This window comes from Botrytis porri (assembly GCF_014898465.1).
Source record: "Botrytis porri strain MUCL 3234 chromosome Unknown BPOR_002, whole genome shotgun sequence".
Taxonomy (NCBI): domain Eukaryota; kingdom Fungi; phylum Ascomycota; class Leotiomycetes; order Helotiales; family Sclerotiniaceae; genus Botrytis; species Botrytis porri.
Genome location: NW_024066076.1, coordinates 267669 through 290610, shown reverse-complemented (window position 1 = coordinate 290610; position 22942 = coordinate 267669). Strand labels below are relative to the sequence as shown.

General features: G+C 43.1%; 7 protein-coding genes across 7 annotated transcripts; 3 read left to right on the top strand and 4 right to left on the bottom strand.

The window, feature by feature from the left end:
• Positions 1-1703: 1703 nt before the first annotated feature.
• On the bottom strand, positions 1704-9634 carry EAF01_001174 (uncharacterized protein; the record flags this gene model as incomplete). The annotated part of the gene is made up of 4 exons (XM_038909424.1): positions 1704-2272; positions 2328-2699; positions 2759-7293; positions 7386-9634. 4 exons carry the CDS (start codon positions 9632-9634, stop codon positions 1704-1706), a joined length of 7725 nt encoding a protein of 2574 aa, XP_038774236.1.
• Positions 9635-10347: 713 nt separating this feature from the next.
• On the bottom strand, positions 10348-11570 carry EAF01_001173 (uncharacterized protein; the record flags this gene model as incomplete). The annotated part of the gene is made up of 4 exons (XM_038909423.1): positions 10348-10725; positions 10782-10847; positions 10919-11069; positions 11127-11570. 4 exons carry the CDS (start codon positions 11568-11570, stop codon positions 10382-10384), a joined length of 1005 nt encoding a protein of 334 aa, XP_038774235.1. The 3' UTR covers positions 10348-10381.
• A 900-nt stretch (positions 11571-12470) lies between these two features.
• On the top strand, positions 12471-13908 carry EAF01_001172 (uncharacterized protein). Its single transcript, XM_038909422.1, has 6 exons — positions 12471-12647; positions 12710-12836; positions 12885-13008; positions 13062-13501; positions 13561-13586; positions 13648-13908. The coding sequence occupies exons 1-6, from the start codon at positions 12594-12596 to the stop codon at positions 13873-13875; spliced, it is 999 nt and encodes a 332-aa protein (XP_038774234.1). The 5' UTR covers positions 12471-12593; the 3' UTR covers positions 13876-13908.
• A 678-nt stretch (positions 13909-14586) lies between these two features.
• Positions 14587-16215, top strand: EAF01_001171 (uncharacterized protein; the record flags this gene model as incomplete). Its single annotated transcript, XM_038909421.1, has 5 exons — positions 14587-15111; positions 15177-15328; positions 15392-15740; positions 15822-16067; positions 16120-16215. The coding sequence occupies 5 exons, from the start codon at positions 14587-14589 to the stop codon at positions 16213-16215; spliced, it is 1368 nt and encodes a 455-aa protein (XP_038774233.1).
• Positions 16216-16272: 57 nt separating this feature from the next.
• Positions 16273-17676, bottom strand: EAF01_001170 (uncharacterized protein; the record flags this gene model as incomplete). The annotated part of the gene is made up of 1 exon (XM_038909420.1): positions 16273-17676. One exon carries the CDS (start codon positions 17674-17676, stop codon positions 16273-16275), a length of 1404 nt encoding a protein of 467 aa, XP_038774232.1.
• A 1050-nt stretch (positions 17677-18726) lies between these two features.
• EAF01_001169 (uncharacterized protein) lies at positions 18727-20031 on the bottom strand (the record flags this gene model as incomplete). The annotated part of the gene is made up of 5 exons (XM_038909419.1): positions 18727-19103; positions 19155-19225; positions 19287-19513; positions 19564-19830; positions 19882-20031. The coding sequence occupies 5 exons, from the start codon at positions 20029-20031 to the stop codon at positions 18727-18729; spliced, it is 1092 nt and encodes a 363-aa protein (XP_038774231.1).
• Positions 20032-21715: 1684 nt separating this feature from the next.
• On the top strand, positions 21716-22734 carry EAF01_001168 (uncharacterized protein; the record flags this gene model as incomplete). The annotated part of the gene is made up of 4 exons (XM_038909418.1): positions 21716-21959; positions 22018-22196; positions 22298-22480; positions 22639-22734. 4 exons carry the CDS (start codon positions 21716-21718, stop codon positions 22732-22734), a joined length of 702 nt encoding a protein of 233 aa, XP_038774230.1.
• Positions 22735-22942: the final 208 nt, after the last annotated feature.

Below are 22942 nucleotides of genomic sequence, written 5' to 3'. Positions count from 1 at the left end.
CCAGGCTGGCTGGCGTGTACTCCGTACAGATAGCACCCGCATTATGGGACTGCTCAGGGGCGTAATATTGATACTGATATCGCTATCTACAAACCCTCCTGGAATAGATAGGGCAAGTGAGACACTACTTTCGATTCTATTTAACCAAGGTTCAATATACTCGAATGGGCATATCTCTCCCTGATAATATAATCTTGATGATTAATAGAAGTCCCTGTCGACCTGGATACGAAGATATCTATCTATTGAATTACCAAACTCAATTTCGCGGATCATTGAACGTTTCTGGAGTTTGGCAGGTGTCTCAAACATTCTGTCAATGGCATCAATGTCCGCTCAAGGTAACGAACTCCACCCAATAACATTGCGATGGGACGCCTACCTCATCTCGGGGAATATCCCTATCAACAGGCTGCAATTCCATGTAATTCTTTCGTTGGGGGGATGCGATACCAACTTTGCTTGAGAGTACTATGCGCGAAACGAATCTGTTTATAACCTGAAGCTTCTCTCTCTTCATACCAGGTAATTTTTTTTCCAGCACTTTCATTAGCTCTATCTTCTCCACGATGTACAGATTTTCACAGGATCGATTTGAGATAGCCATAGTCACGTGAATATCACGTGTAGCTCAACTATCAGTTCTTGGAGCAGTCTTTAGAGCCGACTAGTTCCTCAGCTCAAGACAAGCGAAGTTGGACCTGATTGAATTGCGACTTGTTCTCTTCTTCTGCCACTTCGAAGCTACATTCTAGGTGGTTGTCTACCCAAGATCTCTCTTATCATCCTACCTCTCATCCCATACGGTATTTCACAGCAAACTTCATCCAGCAGTTCTAATTTGAGTATCGCGAGACGAGAAGGGGGATTGGATACCTACCGAAATAAATGCCGGTGTAATTAGTCTTTTGCTGTTCTTCACTTCATCTACTCATTGTCCTCTTCTCAAATCACTTCCCCAAAACGTTCGTTGCATATCCACAATCCAATTATCCGAACGTCCGAAATCCAAATCAAAGTGCTCTCCGAGCATTCAATAAGATCGCCCAGTACAGTTTCACGCCCATGATTGTTGGTCACCCACGTATTAACTGGTACATTGATTCATTTCAATCGCATCTCCATCCTTGCAGTATCTACTCTGTGAGTATTAAGTTGTCAATATCTACAATAATAATAAAAGAGCTAAATGCTGCTTCAAGTTGCTCCTCAATGAGTGATTCGACGATACAACTGTTGTAAACAATTACCATCCAGGCAGTATCTCTAGCCAAAGAATCCGAAAATGTTACACATTAAGTCGTGTTGTAATTACCATGTCAATGCGATTATCTTCTCATTGATGATATCATCACGACTCCACAGTATGAATTATGTTACAATGTTCGTCTTCTTGGTCAGAGAAGTTTGGCAATCATCTGGGTGGCATCTGGGAGTTTTGAAGTATACATAATTTGATCATTAGAGGTAGAGAGCCATCTGCAATGGATGCAAGATAGTATTCGATATGTGCAGTTAGGAAATTAACAGCAACTAACTCGGTTCATCAAAATCAAACCGCCTACGGTCGCTATCATGATTCGTGATCATACTCCATGAATTACAAAAACAAACAAACAAACACGCCACCGAACTATCTCAATCCATTCAGCTCCAGTCCCGAGAATTCCCCTCAATACGCCCCCTTATCCCTTTGAAAAGCCTTACACAAATCTCTTTAAAAACTCCATTCCCCTCTCAACCGCTCTTACCCCCTCATCACCACCCTTATCTCTAGTCAAATCAAAAAGATGTCCCGATCCCTCCAAAATCTCAATGCTTGCCTCAACTCCTCTTTCTTTGAGCGCCTCATATGTTTTCTGACTTTGCTGCCAAGGAATCAAATCATCTTCTGTACCATGGATCAGGAATGTGGGAGTCTTATAGTGCGAAGAGATTATGTGCGAGTAAGGTGATATACGGGCGATTTGGCTGGGCGAGGGCATGGTAAGGTTTTCGTAGGAGGTGGTAGAGAGAGAGGAAGAAGTGGTTGTTTGAGAGGTGGGAAGTGATGGAAGACCGTTGATCAAGATTGGTAATGTTTGGGCGCGCCAGTTCATGTGTAAAATGAAGCGCGTGCGCGGATCTTGTAGAGAAAACAATTGAGTCGAAGCACCGGTGCTGATTTTGGGCGTATAACTTGTTACCGGAGTGTTCTGTACGCCCTCGAGAAGATTATAAGTTGTGGAAGGATCGGAAACGGACATTTTTGGGAAAATGGAAGTTTTCCACCCTAGTTCAAAAAATTAGAGGAGTTATACGTCTCGGGAAACTGAAGAGATACTTACATTCATCGTCATAATCTGTAGGACAATAAAACGCCAAAATTGCTTCGGGTGGTTGAGTGCCTTGTTCGAGAGATGTAAAGGCGCTGGACATGGCGAGTGTACCGCCGGTAGACCATCCAAGTACAATTACCCTACTGCCGTCTACCTTTTGTTGAGGGCAATTCTTTAGAATGATGAACGGCAATATATTTCGGGCCCATGCCAGCGCATCACAAACATCGGACATGGCTCCTTCGCGGAGTGGTACCTCGGGTATAAACCGATAGTCAATGCTGACTGGGATAAATCCGTTGTCTTGGAGCAGTCGAATGTGCTTTGGGTTTATATCTTTTCGACTGTATAAGGTATGGCCTCCACCATGTATCATAAGTGCTGATCCTTGTCAGCACGCCGTTCCAACCGTCATGTTCATCATCTTGTGTAGCACTTACCAACAGGTCTCTCAATTTTGTTCCTCGCGGCACTGGAATCATAATAAACATCCGCAAATAGTCGACATTTCCCGACCGTCTTGTACTCCAGCGTTTCATACTCGAAACTTTCCCTCAGTCTCTTGGGAATAAAGCTCGTACTCTCGGGATCCTCAAGAAATCCTGTAATGATCCTCACAGTCCGCGATTCAGCACTAGAATTATGTGTCCACGAAACATGTCCAAATCCAGCTGTTTTCATACTCGATTCCCAAAACCATTCATCGGCTAACACATGGGTTCGTCCGTCTTCGAAAAACCACCAGCCGTCTAGTAGTCCAAATACCAAATCGAACCAGAATATGTTACGTGTGAATTCGACCAGCGAGCAAAAGCCATTGGGTAGGAGCATACCGCGAATATGTGCTGTAGAATTGGAGATATCTTTGGTGGCATGAATACAATTTGTTGACAACACTATGTGAAACTTCTCCTGCATATTTTCAGAGACTGGCTTTTCGATATCCAAAGTTGTAACGGTGACATTTGGATATTTGGCAAACCTTTTCTTGGCGGCATTGACGAACATGGGGGAGATGTCAGAGAATGTGTATTCGAAGGGAATATTATTGGCAGTGAGAGAATCTATCAAGTGTTTCGTTGTTCCTCCAGTCCCTCCACCGATTTCAAGAATTTTGAAGATTCCGGAATGGGCGGATAGAGCTTGGTGAAGGAAGTGCGTGAGGTGGGCTGTAATGGCCGCTGGAGCTGGAGCGATGGCGTACCATTCTTCCAAGAGCGTTTTGTTTTCTCTTTTTCCAAAGAGGAGCTGTACGGGATCTGCTTTCCCTGTAAGACATTCTGCAAGATGGGAGCCAGTGACGTGGAGAACGCGGTGTTCGAGGTGGAAGACTGGCGCTTCTGCCAAAATATTCTGATACAATTTAGAAGATGGAGTGGTGTCGACCAGAATATTGGTTCGCAGGAATCTGCCTTCATCACTCTTTATCAAATTGCCATCCTCCAATATTTTGTACAACTGCGACACCAATTTCTGATGTTTTGGTAAGAAATTAATCGTCGGGAGAGCTTTACCGGGAACTAGCGACGGAACGAGACACCCGAGCTTAACAAAGGCCTCCACAACATAAGATAGGACGAGCTTCTTCTGCGAAGGATAAACATTCTCCCAGAAGCCATTGAAACCTGTCTCTTTGGCAAATGTGTCGAACTCACGGCGAACTTTGTCAAATACCAACTGCGACCCTTTCAGGAAAGATGGATCGTCCGGCACCAAGGTTTTGCCTGTAGATTTCTTCATGACAATAGGCTCCTGAATCTTTTTCAGACTAGAAGTGAGGACCTTGGCGTCAATATTCTTCTTTTTGACATCCACTTTAATAGGCTTTATATCTTTACCGAATACAGCAATACAAAGCTCTCCAAAAGTTTGAAATTCATCCAGTGCGAGCTTTCTAACACCAAAGATTTTGCTGATATCATTGCCAAGCTCGATAGATAACAAAGAATCTAGTCCTTCATCTACCAGATTCATTTCTGGTCTTACACTACCCTCGGGGAAATCTAAATGCTCGATCAATAATTTCTCTAGCCGGGAAATTGGATTGGGACCTGCTGGTAGTGAAGAAATTTCTTCGTTATCTTCATCCTCGGAGTGAATCATCGTAGTATCGACGGATCTGTAGCCTTCATCTTCCACAGTTGTTGAGACTGTCAAATTTTCTGCTTCAAAATTATCAAATGTGAGCCGAGGTTCATCAATGACAATAGTGCTGCGAGCATTCGCTTTGGATAGTGTCTTAGTTAAAGAATTGATATTAACTCGCATGAACATAGCGCCAAATATCGTCAAAACCAGCTTATGACTCTTTGAGTCGAAGACATAGATATCATTCTCTACTTCTCTTGGTCCAGCTGTCGAATATGTTGAAAAGACCGTCCATCCGGATTGACTATCTGATATATCCAATTCTCTATGAAATTCAAGATCAGATATCTTCACGCAGACGTTGACTTCATTCTCGTTGATGGGAATTAGACAATTGAGGTGGATACCGGCTATTTGAATGAAGTTGTCCAACGCGATTGGCTCAATCATGGTCTTGTGTCCTAAGCCTGAGAGCTGACTCTCTTTTGGTAGTCCAATTTTTCCAACAATCTCGTGCTCCCTTGCATAGACGTCCCTTACACCTTTGTACATTTCGGAATATGTTACTGCCCGAGAAAACCTGTCATATATTTGCGTTCCTCGAAGGCTTTTCACCTTGGTATCCAATTCAATAGCCGTGAGGCGAGTTTGTGGTATCAATCTTTCCGTTCGTGAAGTGCTTGTTGGGAAACTATCTTGCAGCAATATCTTGCCAGTAGCATGTATCACTGGTTGAGGTGAATTTCTCTTGATTGTCGGACTCTGGCTTGAAAACTCGAATCGCCAAGATTCGCCATCTGCTCTGAGAATTAAGGCCACTGATTTATCAAGCGCTTTACCCAAAGGGGCTTTAATCTCAAGGTCTTGTATTTGGGGAAGTATAGGAGTGTCTTGATGTAACTTGTAGTTTTCAAGAATCAAAATCGCGAAGGATGCAAGTTCCATGTAGAGAGGGGCAGAGAAAAGTGGTTGTCCAAGAACTGCATGACCGGTGATGTATTTCTGATACCCTTGCTCCTGTACACTAATCCGAAATTCAACATGACTCCTATCTTTGTCATGGAATTTTACAAATGATAGCATGGAATTTGGCCGTTTAATGAAAAAGTCTCTTGGTGTTGACGGTAGAGGCGTGGCGGTCTGAGGTTCTTTCCATTCCAACCAATGACGTGCTTTCTCAAATTGGTAAGGAGGCAAATCAATTATTTTGTAGCTATCTTTCTCCCAGCGATGATGAAGCCAAAAATGGACTTTACAACCAGCTTTCCAAAGTTCAAGTGTCGTATTTGTCAAATGGTCCAAGACTCTTTCGTAGTCTAGTTTGATATCCAAGAACTGGTGCAACTGAACAGTAGATGTTCCCGACTTGAGCGCTCTCCTAGCCATCTTCGTGATGGCTGACCCAGAACCAACATCTAACCATGTGCAGGGACCAAATTTTTGATTGATTCGTTTGACTGCGTTGCCAAAGTAGACTCCTGTTCTCGTATGTTCAACGATCGATTCGGGACTAGGAGATAACCATGCTTCATTTTCAGAGCATGTTTCGACGTGAATCTTGGGTTCGCTGTATTTTAAACCTTTCAAAATTTGCATATACTTGGGTAGAAGAACATTTGTCATTGAGGAGTGGTAACCATGGGTAACATCCAATTTCCTTGCTTTGAGTGACAAAAACTCCACTGCGTTATTCTTAAGGATTTCTTCGACCTTCGCAATAGCGAGATGGGTGCCGACCAATACGAAGCTTGTTGGCCCGTTGTAACACGCAACTTCGACTTCAAATGCGGGCCCTTCCTTTCTCGTCAAGTCAATAAGCTTATCCAGGGTATCTTGATGTGTTTCTACAGCCAGCATAGAACCATTATCATGGCCCCACAACTTCTCAACCAATTCAGCACGACCAACAACAAGCTTCAATCCATCCTCCAGGGAAAGAGATCCTGCAACCATCAACGCTGTCAATTGTCCAAAACTATGGCCTATCAGCGAACTAACTTGGATACCGGAATCTAGCCATGTTTTAGCAGCGCTATATTGCAGGACGAAGAGTTTAGAGTGAAGATTGACTGTGCTGGGATCAGGAATAGAGTCGAAGATGCTAGGGAATATGGACTTCTTTCCTAACGACCGCAGAACCTCATCGCATTGATCAACATGACGACGGAAGAGTGTCGATTGAATGTATAGATTCCGATCCACGGAAGCTGTAGCACTTGTTTGTCCACCGAAGCACAAGATTACCGGCTTAGCTTTCTGAGGAACGATGAAGCAGCCTTCCGCTTTTTTTATCAGTGCGTTGTCTAATTCGCTAAGATCTGAGACTGACGCCGTGAAAACGTTGGAGAAATTCCAGTTCTGAGTTTCTGCTAGGCCATAAGAGAGATCACGCAAAGTAACAGAGTTCTGACAGAGTTGGGAAACTTGTAATCTCAGACGATCGCAATAGGCCGCCAAACTTCCCGGAGAATTTGCAGATACCCTGATAGGGTATTTAGCTGTCGTAGGCGAATTCTCCGGCTCGTTGGGAAGCCGAGGCTTGCACGCTTGAGACGGTGGCTCGACCACGACTATAGATGCATTGCTCCCAGATGCACCGTAGTTGTTGATGCTGGCGATATAGAGATCAGCTTCCCATGGTGTTGTCTGGAGCGGGATTTTCATTTTGTCCGGTTCCAAGGCTCTTATCTTGGGGTTTAAAGACAAATGGTTCGCTTGTTTTGGTATCGATTTGTGCTTCATCATTAAAAGGACCTTAATCAATGATGCAACACCCGAGGCACCTTCCAGATGACCAATATTGCCTTTCACCGATGCTACGTGTAATGGCATCGATCGGTGTGCCCCGCCGAATACTTTGCGGATTGCATTTATTTCTATTGGGTCTCTGCTTCGAGTCAGCTCCTGAAACATCAAGTCTGGCAATATTGCAGACGATATAGACTTCCAAATCAATTGATGAAAAAGGGAAAAACCTACCCGACAGGTGTTCCTGTCCCATGAGCTTCGACATATGTGAATTTCGATGGACTCGAGCCTGCAAGTGCCGCCACCTTTTCGAACAACACTGACTGAGATTCCAAATTTGGCACTGTGATACTCGTTGAATTCATACTCTGGTTAACAGCAGATCCAGTAATGACTCCTAATATAGGGTCGCCATCTGCAATCGCATTCTCCAATCGTTTCAACACAACTATTCCCACACCCTCTCCTCTACAATATCCATCGGCTCCCGCATCGAATGGCTTTGTAGCGCCAGTCGGACTCAAAAATGACGCGGCCCCCAGATTTTCGTAGAAATATGGACTAGTGTATAGGGAAACACCTCCTGCCAGAGCCGCTGAACAGTCTCCGGCTTGCAAAGATTTACATGCGGCGTCAATTGCAACTGCTGAAGAAGAGCAAGCTGTGTCGTAGATCACTGAAGGCCCTGTGAAACCAAAGAAATGACTGACTTTTCCACTGAGAAATGCTCGTAGACTGCCTAAAGATGAGAATGCATTTGGTGGATGGGAAGCAATATTATCGTTATAATCGGAGCCGCAAACTCCGAAAAAACATCCAACATCGTTTTGCTCATTGCCTCCTTTGCTTTTAGACATTGATTGCCGGCCAAAATATCCACTGGATGACAGAGCATTATAAGAACATTCAAGTAAGAATCTTTGTTGTGGATCTATGGACGCCGCTTCTCGAGGAGATTTTTGGAAAAACCTGTGATCAAATGCATCAATATCATCCACAAAATTGCCATAGAATGGCTGTTTCGAAGACCTCCTCAGACCGTCGATAGGGAATCTGCCATCTGGTATCGTTCGAAGCAATGACTTGCCTTCAGTCAAGATCTGCCAGAATTCTTCTGGAGAATTCGCGCTAGGAAATTTGCATGAATACCCTACCACTGCAATTGAGTGTTTGGGATAGACTTGTTCTTTCGGCGAAGGAGATTGCAAAATATCTTTCTGTAGAGGAGGAGCAATGGCTTGGGGTTCATGATTAGGCAGGAACTTGCTAAGCTTTACGACTTTGAGATCAAATTCACGAACAAGTCGGCTTGGAATGCAATCGACAAACCCTACTTGAAGTACATGTCTCTTCTGACTTGCATCCAATTGAGCAACTGTGTTTGAAATGGTCGCATGCCATTTCGATTGCCTGGAAAGCAATGAAACCAGCGCTATTTCATGAAGTGATCCTTCATGTATTTCTTGTCCATCCTCACCTGTTCTCAAAACGGTCCGAAGACTTTCTGCTTGGGGAAACTGTAAACATCCCGTTGATGCACATAGTTGAATGAGTTTCTGACAGACATTCGTCTGAACAGATGCATGGAAACGACCGAAGATAACCAATGGTATCACACTATACCCTTGATCCAGTAAGGCTTTTGATATAGAATCACGAAGTTTCTGGGGAAGTGTTATCGTGATTTTGGTTTGATCAGAGATAACAGAAACATAAGCCTGAGCACAGCCACCAGAAATTAGCATACAACCTTGACCTCGGGACCCCAAGAATTCACGGGAAGAATTTAACGGCACAGATGTGGCTTTTCGACACTCGCCACATGATTGTGCACTAGAAAGACGACTTACTTCTGGAAAATCCTTCAAGAACTCGTAAACATCGCAAACGGGTTTATTCCTCTCACTCCAAGAGACCATAACAGCCGTTGTCAGATTCTCTCCTGCATCCGACTGATCTAGATCAACATAAGCGCCTATGCAAAGAGCAAGTCGCAAGGCATTTGAGCAAAGTTTGACCAAAGTGTCCTCATCCGAAGCACAAGTCACAGCGGCTGCGGTCAGAAACCCTATACAGAACCCCTGGGCCCCAATCGGAGTTGCAGATGCAAGGAATTTATCGTATGCGCGAACAGGCCCATAGTGGGTCTCGAGATAGTTGAAAAACTGCACAACGTGGATGATGACTGTGAGGGGCGTGCAAACCATGTTCGGTAAATCCCGCTTCATTGGCCCTGGTGCTAATGAACCGGTTTCCAGCCATTGAATCAGGAAGGTGCAGTATTCTCCTGCAGGTAGTTTCTGCAAAGAAGGATCATGAGCCAGTAGTGTTGGCAAGAAGTCGGAAAGCCCAGTAATGGCTTTATGGAATGGCCTGAGGTGTTTGTTAAAAACTAAAGAGTTTCTAACGGCGGAGAGATGGGCCGCATCAAAGGAATTTGTCTGTGGTCCAAAGACCAGCGTCGAATGTTGAAGATTCATGCTCACTAGTGGTATTGTATTGTTGAAAACAATTTGGTGATGGTGTAACACCGTGATCAATAATCGAGTAAGAAGGTCTTAGATATAGCTTGTCATTGACCCCTCAAGAATCCAGTCAGTGATGGGTATAGTCTGAGGTGATTAACAGTGTTAATCTGTCAGTTCGTGGCAATTGTTCAGTCCAGGTAAGGCTATAAGTGCAATCTGCCAAGACCTAGCAGACTCTCCCTATTCACTATGTCGACCGGTGGTAGGATCAGATGTTCCTGTTGCAAGGAAAGAAAGATTCAAACTACGAAAATACCTCATGGAACATTTGACATCCTATATGTATTCTCACCCACCTATCTAGTATATGGCCTCATAAACTTTGACAAATTCATCACAATAGATTACGGGGCATAGTACTCGGGGTTTCTTCCAGGGGGAAATGTCTTCTTTCTTCCTAGCTAAATACTCCGCTCCCTTAGTGTATCTTACTAGAGCTGATCTCCTCAACGACAGAGCGGGGTTGGTGTATTTTATGTACTCCGTACTCGTTTGCTTGGAAAAATCCCGGATTCCCGAGGCAAAATTAAACCAATGTACGGGTAAAGCAATTACCAATTGGGGTCGCAGATTCTGTAGTTCTTTTACTCGATCATATACATTAGGGTATCATTGCTTCTGCGGTTCTCATAACTACAGATCATACATTCAAGGGGTAACCGTTCTCTTCCATCGCTAAAATACATATAAAATCATCGATCACCTGCCCATTCCTACGGAATGAGGCCTTTCCCTACCTCCTATCGATAGAGAGTCGCTGTGTTCCTGTGCTGTCGACGCCCTCTGGCCTTCCAAGTCTACTTCTCTCCCAGGTGATGGTGAAGCTAATGGCTTCATGTCGTAGGTCACTCCGTCATATTTATGGGCTGTGGCTTTAGATCTCCCACTACTAAACTGTATATACGACGAACTCGATGTCTTTGTCTGGCCGATCTTCTTTGAGATGTAACGATCCCAAAGAAATTTCAGCGGTGGTATACTTCCACAAACTATCAGGATAAATGCCTCAGCGCCACTCCAAACGAACAAATAGTACGTTGCCCCTATATCAATGTTAGAATTCTCTCCTTTGCGCTTGTTTGTAGTCTGGAAGCCTTACAGGTAATATCTGCTCGAGCACTGAGTTCTGTCAAATAAGATATCTCGATTGATCCGCAAATCGCAGCTCTGTGATTAATGTAGTTAGCTGGACTCCCCGAATGAAGCGAGGGCCGTAGCAGGACACATATATCATACCTCCTCCCAAGTGTGCACAGATTTCAATCTTTTCCCTCAAGCTCATTCTAAACTCCCCAAAGAACAATATGGGAGAAGTTGGGAGAAGAGCATCGATGAAAATAAGCCAGGTAGCATAGAATATCGCGAAACCCGATTGAACTTTTGGTTCCTAGCAGGTATGTGGGATGGTTGGATCCCAAAGCGCCTTTGCAGGTGTATATTAAACGTATGTCATAAGAATGTCGAAAACAAAAACGAGGCAAGAGGTGATGCAAAACCAAAGGAGTGGTTTTGGCCATTTCGGATTGGGCGAAAGAAGTCTCATTATCAGGAAAGCGACTGATACTTTTGCCAGGCAGATTGCCATAATAAGAAAGAGCTGCAGTAACCAGGTCATTTTGATCGCGAATTCTTGCTCTGCGAGAGGAATGTAATACAGATGCCTATCGCCACCATGTAGAGCCTGGACGGTGACAAACCCACAGAAAACGAGGGAAGCTAATAGAATCATAGTTAACAATTGCCATGATTGATTCGGTACCAATACCAATACATACTTGATCAAAGTACAAAGCATAATCCAATCATCTTTCCCGAGCGCTTTGATCGTAATTCTGACCAAAAACCTCAGAACGACCACAACGCAAGAGATAGCAGCTTGTGCCCACATAACTGCTATGATAGTTGGCCCCCTATCGATATCTCCTCCAACTGGGCCTCCATTGTCGAGTTAGCTGTCTTGGTTCCGTGAGTGCCAAGTTGCTGGAAAGTAGATACAAACTTTCCCCTAAAATCGGATCAGTCAAACAAGTCAATGATCACAATTTGTGGAAATCAATATCTATCCATGTGATGTGTAAGCATGGCTGGTGTGATAGTGTATGAGGATAGCACAAATTGAGGAAATTGTACTGTTCCTTCGATCCTCTTTCACAAAACTTCAGCACATCAGCAAAACAAAACATAAAACTTGTGCGTGTATCGAATATGGGAAAATCGAGCCTAGAGATGTGATGGTTGCCATGCCGTGGCGAGCTATCCAGGTGACCCAATGTAGTATCCATTTACGAAGGAAGATGGGGTGAGGAGATCTGACAATTAGGCTCGGGTTACAATAGTGGCACAGTCTATGCGCCACTCGCTCGACATAGACAACAACTGCGTCTATTGTTACGAGTACCCGGTCAGTCTATCAAGAATGGCTGTACAACTCCGCGGCTAGAGTGATACCTGCAGAGAATAGTATGCTGCATAAGAGATATATTATCTGGGCTCATCCGTGCTGAGGATATCGCCATTGAGGACATTTCCTAGTGATGAATAGGCGTGGCTTTGAGAAGGGGCTGTCAGCGTCGACGCTTGTCTTGTCTATTCGGTACGGAATACGAGATTGCTAAACATTGCTAATCCGAACCAATACCTCGCTCCCAAACCGTTGGAAATTTATTTAGTATATATATATCTGGATCTCGAGGACTGTATCAAAGTTGTCATTGACGTTCTGAATATCTTCTTTTCACATACATCTGTTGTTCCTCTAGAAACTGAACAATACCGTGACATTCCTTTTTGAAGTCAGAATATCAAGATAGGTTCCGTTGGAGATCTCGAACTTGCGCTTTCCAGAATCACGGAGGCGGCTAAAGTTGTTGATGAGCATACTCGCAAGAACCTTATCAATCAACTTCGAAAGATGGCTGCGTCTCTTAAGACTTCTGGTGAAACCATCCAGCGTCTTCTCTACCTCGTACATGTTCATGCTTGACGTAGGATACTCACATAGCCACTTACTGATGTTTCCTTCACAAGGCAATTCAACCAGCACTTTGCCATGCTGGTAATGATCTCGATATCTTCAAGATTTTAGCCAAAAACGACGGTCCCATGACTACGATAGAATTAGCAGAGAAAACCAAATGTGACACTCTACTTTTAAGTATGTTTCTACTCATCGAAAATCTTTACCAGTCTCTCATTATTGTAGGTCGAATTTTGAGGTTCTTGGCATCAACGGATATCGTGACAGAAGTCAGAGAAGAGTCATTTATCGCAGACAAAATCACAGAGGAACTTGCAAAACCTGGCCTCAAAGCTGGAATGAACCACACGCAAGTACATCATCGTAATAGAAGATACATACATTAAGATAATCCGCCTCTAGCTTCGATAGTGTTGGTCCAGCATCTCAAGTCCTCCCAGAGTTCTTCAATGCCACTGGGTACAAGGACCCTGCTGATGCGTCACACTCACCATTTCATATGGGACACCGTACAGATCTTCCATTATTCGAATGGTTTCAGCAAAATTCAGAGAAACTCGGGTTCTTATTGGAGTGGATGACTGCTCAACGAGCAGGAATGGATTTCTGGTTGGACTTGTTTCCCTTCGAGGCATATGTCAAGGACCTTGACCCAGCCCAAATTAAGTTTGATGACGTCGGTGGTGGAATTGGTCACAAATGCTTAGAACTCAAGACTAGACTTCCTGCCCTTAAAGGCGAGGTTATTCTTGAGGATCTTTCAATAACTTTGAAGCACGCTTTATCCATCGATGGCGGCAAAGCTTTACCACAAGATTTCTTCACACCCCAACAAATCAAGAGTACGTAATTTAATAAATCAAGAATATCATTGTTCGTACCAGGCTGACTCCGAAGTTAGATGCCAGATTTTACTACATGCGTAACGTAAGTGATAGTCTCCATGCAGAGTACGCTGGGATAAGATGACTGACCTCTTGTAATGTAGATTTTGCATGACTGGCCAGATGACAAGTACAAGATCATTTTGGACCATCTTCGTGAGGCAATAGGCTCAGAATCTGCCAGCTTGATTGATGAGATGGTTCTTCCCAACAGCGGCACCAATTTCCAGGCCATGGATATTGATTTCACTATCATGGCAGCTTTGTCGGCAATGGAGCGTACTCAAAGTCAATGGGAGAAGGGTTTAGACTCAGCCGGTCTTAAATATTGAAGACCCATACCTATACCGAGTCATTAAGAGACAGTGTCCAAGTTGTTGTGGCCAAATAGATGATTCGGATGATTTCTGGATGCAATAGGACCCTTAAGGTAGACAATGTTACCCTAGTTGACTATAGAAGTAAATAGCTCTGTAGACCAATCAAGATCGAATAATTATATAAGCATTTGAATGAATATCTCTATAGACTATTCAAAATTACTTGTTGTTGGCCTTGGTCGAGATGTGGTGGCCAGATACACTGCCTACCATCAAAAGAGACATAACATTTTAATAAGTATAGATACCATTCTGTGGGTTATTCATGTTCACCGTCGCACGGATATGCAGTTACCATCCTCTATTATACCATTGTTGTTTCACCATCACTATTATGATCTATATTCCACAGTGAAACCCTCATCCATACACTTCGATTCACTGAAGACCTAATATTTGGTTCATCTTCCAGTTGGTACTTTGCTGCGTCTGAATAAGATATAAATATGGGCTTCTTGAAATGATGTTACATCAACTGAATGCGTCGCATGGCTGCATTTCTGTACTTCTATCCATCTGTTGTGATGGAAACGCGAGGAATGCGGGGTTATAACAATAGAAAATCTCCTGGGCATGTTCTTTATCCTCACTTATCTGCTCGAAATTTGTCACCCAAGAACCATCACACTGCCAGCATTCACTGAAACAGTGATCAAACAAGTCATGAGTCGACGACCTATAAGAGATGCCGTTAGTGGAATCATTGGATTCGGCACTGATGCATACGCCTCTTTCAAAGAAGGGAAAATCAATTCAAATGAGAGCGCAGAAAAGAATGTCCAAAAAGCGAAAACTCCAGAGGCTTCAGAATCGGCGACTGTTGAAAGTGATAGCTTTACAACTGTCTTCGATGCTCATGGATATGAAAGTTACGATGAAGACGACGAAGGAGACTGGATAAGAGACGATACACAAGCCCAACTGTCTCCATATGATCAGGAAATAGTAGATGAACCCGAGAGTGTTAAGCAAATACTTGGAGACTTTGGAAAGCAGCACCCTGGCATATCATCGTCAACTCGGCCAAACATAAAGCAAGGATTACCTGTTCCAATAATTATACCTGAGCGAAGACCAGGATCTAAACATCGAGGATTCGTCAGAGCTTATGCACCAGTTTTGATGGATTGTGGTATAGATCAAGATACATTCATGGATTTTCTAGTAGGATTTGAAGCTTCTATCAAGGTAAAACCTATCTAGGTAGCTGAAAGCAGCGCGATCAATGCAATAAGTGCTAATGAATTGCTCAGGCATCTCCATACTTCCATGTGATAAATCTGGCTGTGGCTGCGAGTGTGATGGCTGAAGGACTAGCTGTAGCACCAAGTATTATCGTACACGCTGCTGCATTCGCAGTGCACACCAGCATTGAGTTTGGTCGAAGGGCGTATATGTCCAAAGAGTACGTACCTTCAGATTCATTGATTGTCAAGCTGGGAGGTATGAATCTAATTCTACTCCCTAGACAGAACAAATATCTCGTGGGAATGAATGAGAAATTGTTCAAACCACACAGACTTTACGCTTTGCTTCTGACCTGGAAATCAAATGACTCTACGGCTTCTCAACCACTTGTCTCTACTGTTGATATGAACACTAAGCTAGTCACATCTGTCGCCTCACGTGAAGTAAAAGGTCGCAGTGATTTCCATTCTACCTCTGGTAAAACAATTGGACAGTCTCAGATGCCGGAAAGTGCAGAATTAATATTTCCATTATTGGAGACAGCTACCGATGAACAAAAAGTAAATGCAATGAAAAAAGCAGGAGTATGGTTTGGGGAGTGGAGAGACAAGAGGAGCACGGCTAAATTTGTACGTTTTTGCGCCTCTTCGATCTTAGACTTAACGTCTATTATAATAATATAAGTAATGACAATTTGAGTTATGCAACAGGCAACCGAAAATCCTTCAACGACATTGGCGGCAAACGCTGGTGAACAACAAGTGCCTTCATCACGCTGGGCAGATGCTTCTCACCCTGTAAATCAAGGTGGCATCATTGGAGTGTTATCTGGTGGTCACCTCGGGCGAACTGCCAGGAAAGAGAGAAGAAGAGAGAGAAAAGGCTTGCCCAAGGATGAAAATCCCAAGCCTCAGAGAACTGGTATATTGAGGACTGCGAAGAGAAAGCTTCATGAGGTTAGTCTCGCCCAATTTTCGAAGAAATAACATTGTACTCACGTATTAATAGGATGTGCTGTATCTCATGATCGTCAATATGCCTTCCGATGAGGAAATGAAGATTGTAACCAGCATGGCGAAGGATAAGAAAGCAGAAGCTTCATAACAATGTCTTCTCAGTGAAGAATTTCCTCTTTTCAGAAATTGTTGTACGTACCTTGGCTTATTGTTTTACCAATGCTATGGGTATATTAGTATCTAGTGCATTTACCCAGTCCTCAATTTCCTTTACACAGCTTTCAATACTACAAAATTTGCACGCAAATTCAAGCTCTCTCCTGATTTTTCCTCGCTTAATCTCTTCTTTCCAAGCAACTACCCTCTTAGCCATCTCTTCATCGTAGAGACGCCTTAATCTTACCACTTCAACTCTTTCCTCTACGTTTTCGTGAATGCTCTCTTGACATTCTGTACTTGATTGTTGTGTATGTTCAACACTCAAAAATTGTGGATATTGAGTCGCTTTCCAGGTCGGCATGGCCGTCGCGTTTTCCCACCCTAAAATGCCTGCTATGTTTCCCATGTCGTCAATCAAAATATTTCTCATCGATAAATCGTCATGGACAAGGACCGTGGACACCCTTATTTGGGGGAATGTTTGAAAAATCTTAGCATGTACTTTTTGAACGAGCTTCTGAAGATTTTGTGCTTCGATCATTTCTTCTTCATCAGTTGAGGTTCGTAATGTAGACGACAACTCCTTCCATATGGGCACCAACAGAGCTTCTAAATAGGAGCTGCTATCCGGGAAAGAACAGTATGAATTCCGATCACTAATCGCAGCAATGGAGATTAAGCGACCAACAAAGGGTCGGAATTCTCTCGATAATTGATGCAAAGTACTGAAATCACCGTATCTATAGTCTGTGATGTAATCGTCCGCATCTTGAGCGTCAAAAAGGTTTCCAATGTCGTCAAAACTTGTTGCATATAGTTTAGTTTGATATTTCGCAATGCCTTTTACCACTTTCTCCTTTTGAGCAAATGACAAATTTTCCCACTCATCCTTGAGGCATTTTCCCTCTAGTTTTCTCATGAGAATCCACTCAAATCCCAATTTGTTCCTTCTATTTGCATCCCAAGCAATTACTCTGGGGGCAGGAACCCCTAATTTTCGTGCAAACTTCATGGTTGCTGCTTCACTCAACGTTTCGGCACTCTCTTGCAAAGGATATCGAACGCTCAAATGATAAACCCTCTCTTTCTTCTCTTCCCAACCGTCTCTCCACTTCACCATCTGATAAACAATAACCTTATAAACTTTCTTGAATGCCGTTCGGCTTTCAAATGATACTATGCAAGGATTATCATCTCGTAACCCTAAGCGATCCAAAACGAGTGTGCGTATTCGCTCCATTTTTGGTTCAAATGGCCAGCGGGGGACCCCCCATAAGGATAAATCTCTGGTATAGGCGGAGAGAGTCATGACTTTTGATGCTGATTTAGGCAGTGGAATGGGCGATTGAGCTGGAACGGCATTGAGAGTCACGGTAGTGTTAATGGAAAGTTTTTGTATTTCACGCCTCTTGGGAAACCGAGGAACCAAGTCCAAATTCTGAATCGCCATGTTTTTGGCCGTGTCTTTTGTGAAGCAGCGTGAAATCTGCAAGTAATAATGAGCCTTGAGAGGCGAGTGATGATGTAAGACAGACAAAAAATTACAAATATACAATGGTAAAGAGAAAAACAAAATAAAATATAACCCTCAAAGAATGACTAAATTGAATCTTTGACTTCTAATTATCGAGATAGAGTTTCAGCGTGTATCTATATGTCAGGGCTCGCTTCTACTCAGCCTCACGTTGGTGTAGGTCTGGTGGGTCGGGACAGGGCAGTACAGTACATGCGCGCGCTTAAGGTCTTTTCATACCGACATTGAGGCTTCTGGAATCTTTGGGGTCGCATTTAAGCAGCGAGAAATATGAAACGTACCAAATTCACCGAAAACCTCGATGCTGAGACTCGAATCTTGAATAAACGGTTTGATGCGGGGTGGAATTGTGGGGTATGTGGGATCTCGCGAGAATCCATTGGAATCCTTTGGGTTTGAGATCGAATTGTGTTTTATTGATTCATTAGCGTATGTGAAGCTCTCGTTGAATTTTTTATATCCAAAATTATGCAAGTATTCTTATTTATCAATTCATTAAGCACAGTGAATGAGTCTCACGATGGGCAATCAATCTCTCCGCTATAAACAATCGCTAGAAATAAATAGGACTATCTTATGCCCATCAGGATGAGGCATGTAATAACAAACGGACTAAAGGTGTTCAACATAGACCTTAAGGGAGGTTTATTTAGCCTTTACACCTAAAAGCTTAGTCTAGTGACTGGGATGAATAGAATCAACTCTGTGAAGTTATGTTGACTAACGATTAGTATTTCACACCAACAACGTCAAGGCATGCTTCGATGGACTGCAGATGTGTAACACTACCATTGAACAGGTTCTAATCGGAACATCAAATTGAGAAACAAGACTAGATCAGCACAAGACAACGCCACATCAATTTTCGTTTCAATACAATCTTACATGAAGGACGGATCAATCCTCAGGTACCTATTCTCCAAGTACAAAAGCCAGATCTTGTGCCAGTTAGCTCAATTAACCCCATCAATTAACTGCTGATCCAGCAGCCGAAACAAAGCTCTTCTCCACCAGAATTCTTTCCTCGGGGTACTTGCGATACCTCTGACTCTCTAAATCTCTAGCTCTACTTGTAACAACTGAAGTTGGCCCTGATCCATCGTCATTCCAGGGTGACTTTTCGGAGAGAGGGCTTGACAGATTGTTGGATGTGGAGTCAGAAGAATGTTTTCGGAACAAAGAACTGGTTTTGCTACGGATAGAAAGTTTGGAACGCACGCTGCCGATCATAGAGCCAAGGCTACGGCCGCCGCGGAGAAGAGGTGCAAGACAGGGAAGGCAGGCAGTTATAGTACTGGCGTAGGCTTCGATGTGAGCCCAGAGGTAGACTTCTTCGTCAAGTTCTGATAGTGGTCAAATTAGAGCCGTAAGATGATGGGTCATGGCAGACTTACTAAGATCAGGTGTGCTGGTTCCGAATAGTTTCTGGGAATAGTAAAGTCGGACGCAAGATGAGATGAGACAGCTATAAGAATTTGGTATTAGCAAAGTGTAACCATATGTCCGGTATAAAATTGGATTCTCACAAAGCACCGAGAAGGAAAACACCGGACACATAAACTTTCTTTTCTGTCGGCATATGAAGGCCCTTGATCACAGGGAATGGAAGACTTAGAACTGCGATATCAAGGAAGATATCTACAGCTGCGCAGGCGATAACAAGATTCGGAACATCCAGAATAAACTGAGTGCCGATTAACTCGGGTGCTGTATTCCAATACGCTGCGACAGGATGAGCCGAAAAGAGGAAAAGCTCAATGGATTATTAGTGCTGGACTCCTAGTGGACAATATCGATACTCACAAAGAAAGACAAAATCATATACAGCGATATCATGCCCAATACGGTGTTGGCACAAATGATGAAGGTCCGACTAGTGAAGATTCGTTTATAGAAAACCACGACTGATATTTTGATGAGTCCATACACAAAATGACAAATCAAAGTATCCGCAAATTGGACTTCAAAGAACCGTTCGATATCTGGAAAGTTTAAGGTCGATAGACGAACTCCTCGGAGTCCAGTCGCAGCTGCATAGATGCATTCAACACATAACGCAATTGAGCATATCTAACTGAAGTTAATGGTACACCTAATGAGTCAATGGGGAAAGCAACATACCAAACAGAAAAGAATCAACCAATCATCAGCTTGTAAGGCCAGCTTACTTCTCTTCCTCGCATAGAACCGTAGGGAAACAATAATAGTTGCGAGGACAACAAGAATTACATTTGCGACGACGCCGCCGACGGCAACTTCTGGGATCGCCATAGTATGGAAGTTAACTATGATGGTTTTGATCTGGGAAAGATAATCACGTAGATGTGGGACTTTACTTCAAACGCAATATTTCTGGACTCAAGTGGGGATATTTTTACATATATGACCGGTTTATTATCCGTGACGCCGACAAGTGTTGTGCTACATACATATCATATGCTATTAATTGGAATCTTCCACCCTCTCGACGCGACGCATGGCTGGATAGTACAAAATCGTGAGGGGGGTAACAGTGGAAACGGCTGAGCTAGAAGACTCTTCAATGGAATGTATTCAGCACGCAGATGCAACAACTCGGACATTCTATTACATGACTTGGCAATTTGGTTTGCCAGCGCTCCAAGAAATGAGGAGCTGGGATGCTTAGATACACTACTTAGACACGAGGTTCTGGAATTCGTGGCTAAAGTGGTATTACATGAGCAATAGCCTTGGGTCTTGGTGGTCGTACATGTAAGTACTTAGCCCAACACGATTGAAACCTTTTCAATGTATCGCTGATTGTTCATGTTCATTGAAGATGTACATTTAAACTCCACAATCCTCCATCTTCATGTCTGATTCAAATCCTTTCCGTCTATCTCAAAATTTCTCATGCCACTCTTCCTCTCCAAGGAAATGCCATCCAATAATACCATTCCCTCTCTTTCGCGTGGAACAATAAGCACTTTCACGCTCATCTCGCAAACGAATCACTTTCTCTTGGAAACACACATATTCACTCATAAACATCCAATACTATCCCGTCCTTTCAACTGCCGTGGAACATTGCTACCTAGAATTTAACCCTCAATAAATCCAATTTGCACGACATATTGAGACACATTTTCCCTCTTCCATGTTTATCTGATCCCTCATTTCAATTTCTTTTTATTCAGGCCCTTGATTCTGGCTTGAGAATTAAGAACTCAATCAGATCATGGATACGGGAGGAAAGATGGCAAGTTTTGGCTTGAAGCCCTGATGAAAATTTGTGGAAAACAATTTAAGAACTTGATTGTTCCCGTCAAGCTGCTTACAGGATGGCACTTCCGGCGGGCTGGCTGATTAAGATGACGGGACTTCCGCTTCCTACCTTCTTCCAAGTCGGAGATTTTTGATGAACTCCGAGGGGAGTTTATCCCCCAACGCATAGTATACTTTTGGGTTGCTTTCTATGAAATTCGGCTTACGCCTCCTCTTGTTTCGTGAAGATGTATTGATGATATGATGGCAATGGATATTCCAGACCTACTTCGAATTTACAAAATTCCAAATCGTATGAGATTGATATCTACTTAAATGTGAAAGGAAAGAATTTCTCAAAACTTTCTATTGTTATACACGGCTTATATCATGGTCGCACATGTACAACATACCAAGACTCCAAGACGATAAGGAAGCGGTAAGTAGTTGTACGATTCCCTTCAACTCGTGCTAGAACTGCTTTCATGCAGGAAAAATGTCACAGATATTTCACATACAGTATCGGACTTTGAATTTGATGTACTTTCAAGTGGTCGTGCATTAAATTTGAAGACGCCTCTCTGTATACGTGACTTCTTTGTCTCGTACCGACACGAGCAATTTAGTCCTTCTTGCGGTACTGAGAGAGAAGATAAATAATTCATACTTCGAGTTAATATGCTGAATCTGTCTATATACCTAATCGTATGGTGAAGTGACGCACAAAACTATGTTCAAACTTCTTGGCACAATGTGGTTTCCTTTAATCACGAGAGGCTCTACTTACGCACCCGTCACCGCCGATCTTGAAGAAGAAGCAAAGCCGGGGCTTCAAGAGAGTTCTAAGAACAAACTGAACCTGAGATTGAATATTCTATTACTCTTCACTCTTTGTTTCGTATCCTGTGCACTAGGGTTTCTTGCTGCAAGATTCCTAGACACACGATCGATTGCTGCCCGTGTAGGACCTCAATGTACACACTCTTTCTCTGGATTCATGAGATTATTTTCGCGCTAATATCACATTATAAGTTGCTAAAGAACTGGGCAATTTCTCATACAATCGCAATTTCTCGTATCCACCATCTAATACCACAGATGCTGCTTGGAATGGATTGTTTATGACGAAAGGTGGTGGGGGGTTTTTCAATCATCCATATGTTGAAGGTGATAGAGCTACATTGAGCGTTTTGCATCAGTTGCACTGTTTGGTACGAAATCTGGTTCTTCGACTCCCTATCTTCAAAGTCTTTCCTCTCCATGAAGTTTTTATCTTATGATATCCCAATCATCGTCACTGACGGTGGTCTAGGATGGTATACGTCACATTTACTACCTCAATAATGACGCAGCGACAACAGGGAAAGTACTTGTCGAGGAAGAATTAGAACCTCATATGAGAAGAAGTCATGTGAGACATTGCATTGATTTCTTGAGGCAGAGTTTGATGTGTTGTGGGGACAGTAGTATTGAGAGGGTTAATTCTGAGTTGAAGGTTGGTTTATTTCTCTTTCGCTTAACGCATAATTTCTTTCGTTTTTGAGGAAAAGTTGATGTGTTTATGTTGTGGCTGTGGAATAGTCGTAGAAGCAGAAGCTAAGGCAAGATATGCATGAAGAAGAGAAAGAATACTTGCTAACGGGAATCATAAAGGGCGTAACCGGATGGGGTACTGAGCATATGTGTACGAATTGGGAAGAGCTGCAGGAATGGGTTGGAGAGAGACAGAGGTTGGATCGTGAGGGATGAAAGACGAAGATAGGTGCAATCAGGTGTGATGAGTCGAGAGTAAAGATAATCTTTGGAGAAACCGGAAGAAGATTGCCTGAATAGCTGAAATCTGTACGAAATTAGCATTTGTATGATGGTCGCATAGCTAAAAAGCGGACCTCATGTGATCTAAATTATTGTCTCAAGAGTCTAAAATCTATCATAAAATGTAAATATGACAGAATCT

Excerpts from the sequence above, each read along its gene's own strand:
- EAF01_001172 (XM_038909422.1), top strand. The coding sequence starts at position 12,594 with ATGGCTGCGTCTCTTAAGACTTCTGGTGAAACCATCCAGCGTCTTCTC. Across the intron at positions 12,648-12,709 it reads TCCAGCGTCTTCTCTACCTC|GCAATTCAACCAGCACTTTG; the intron begins GTACATGTTCAT and ends TTCCTTCACAAG. Across the intron at positions 12,837-12,884 it reads ATGTGACACTCTACTTTTAA|GTCGAATTTTGAGGTTCTTG; the intron begins GTATGTTTCTAC and ends TCATTATTGTAG.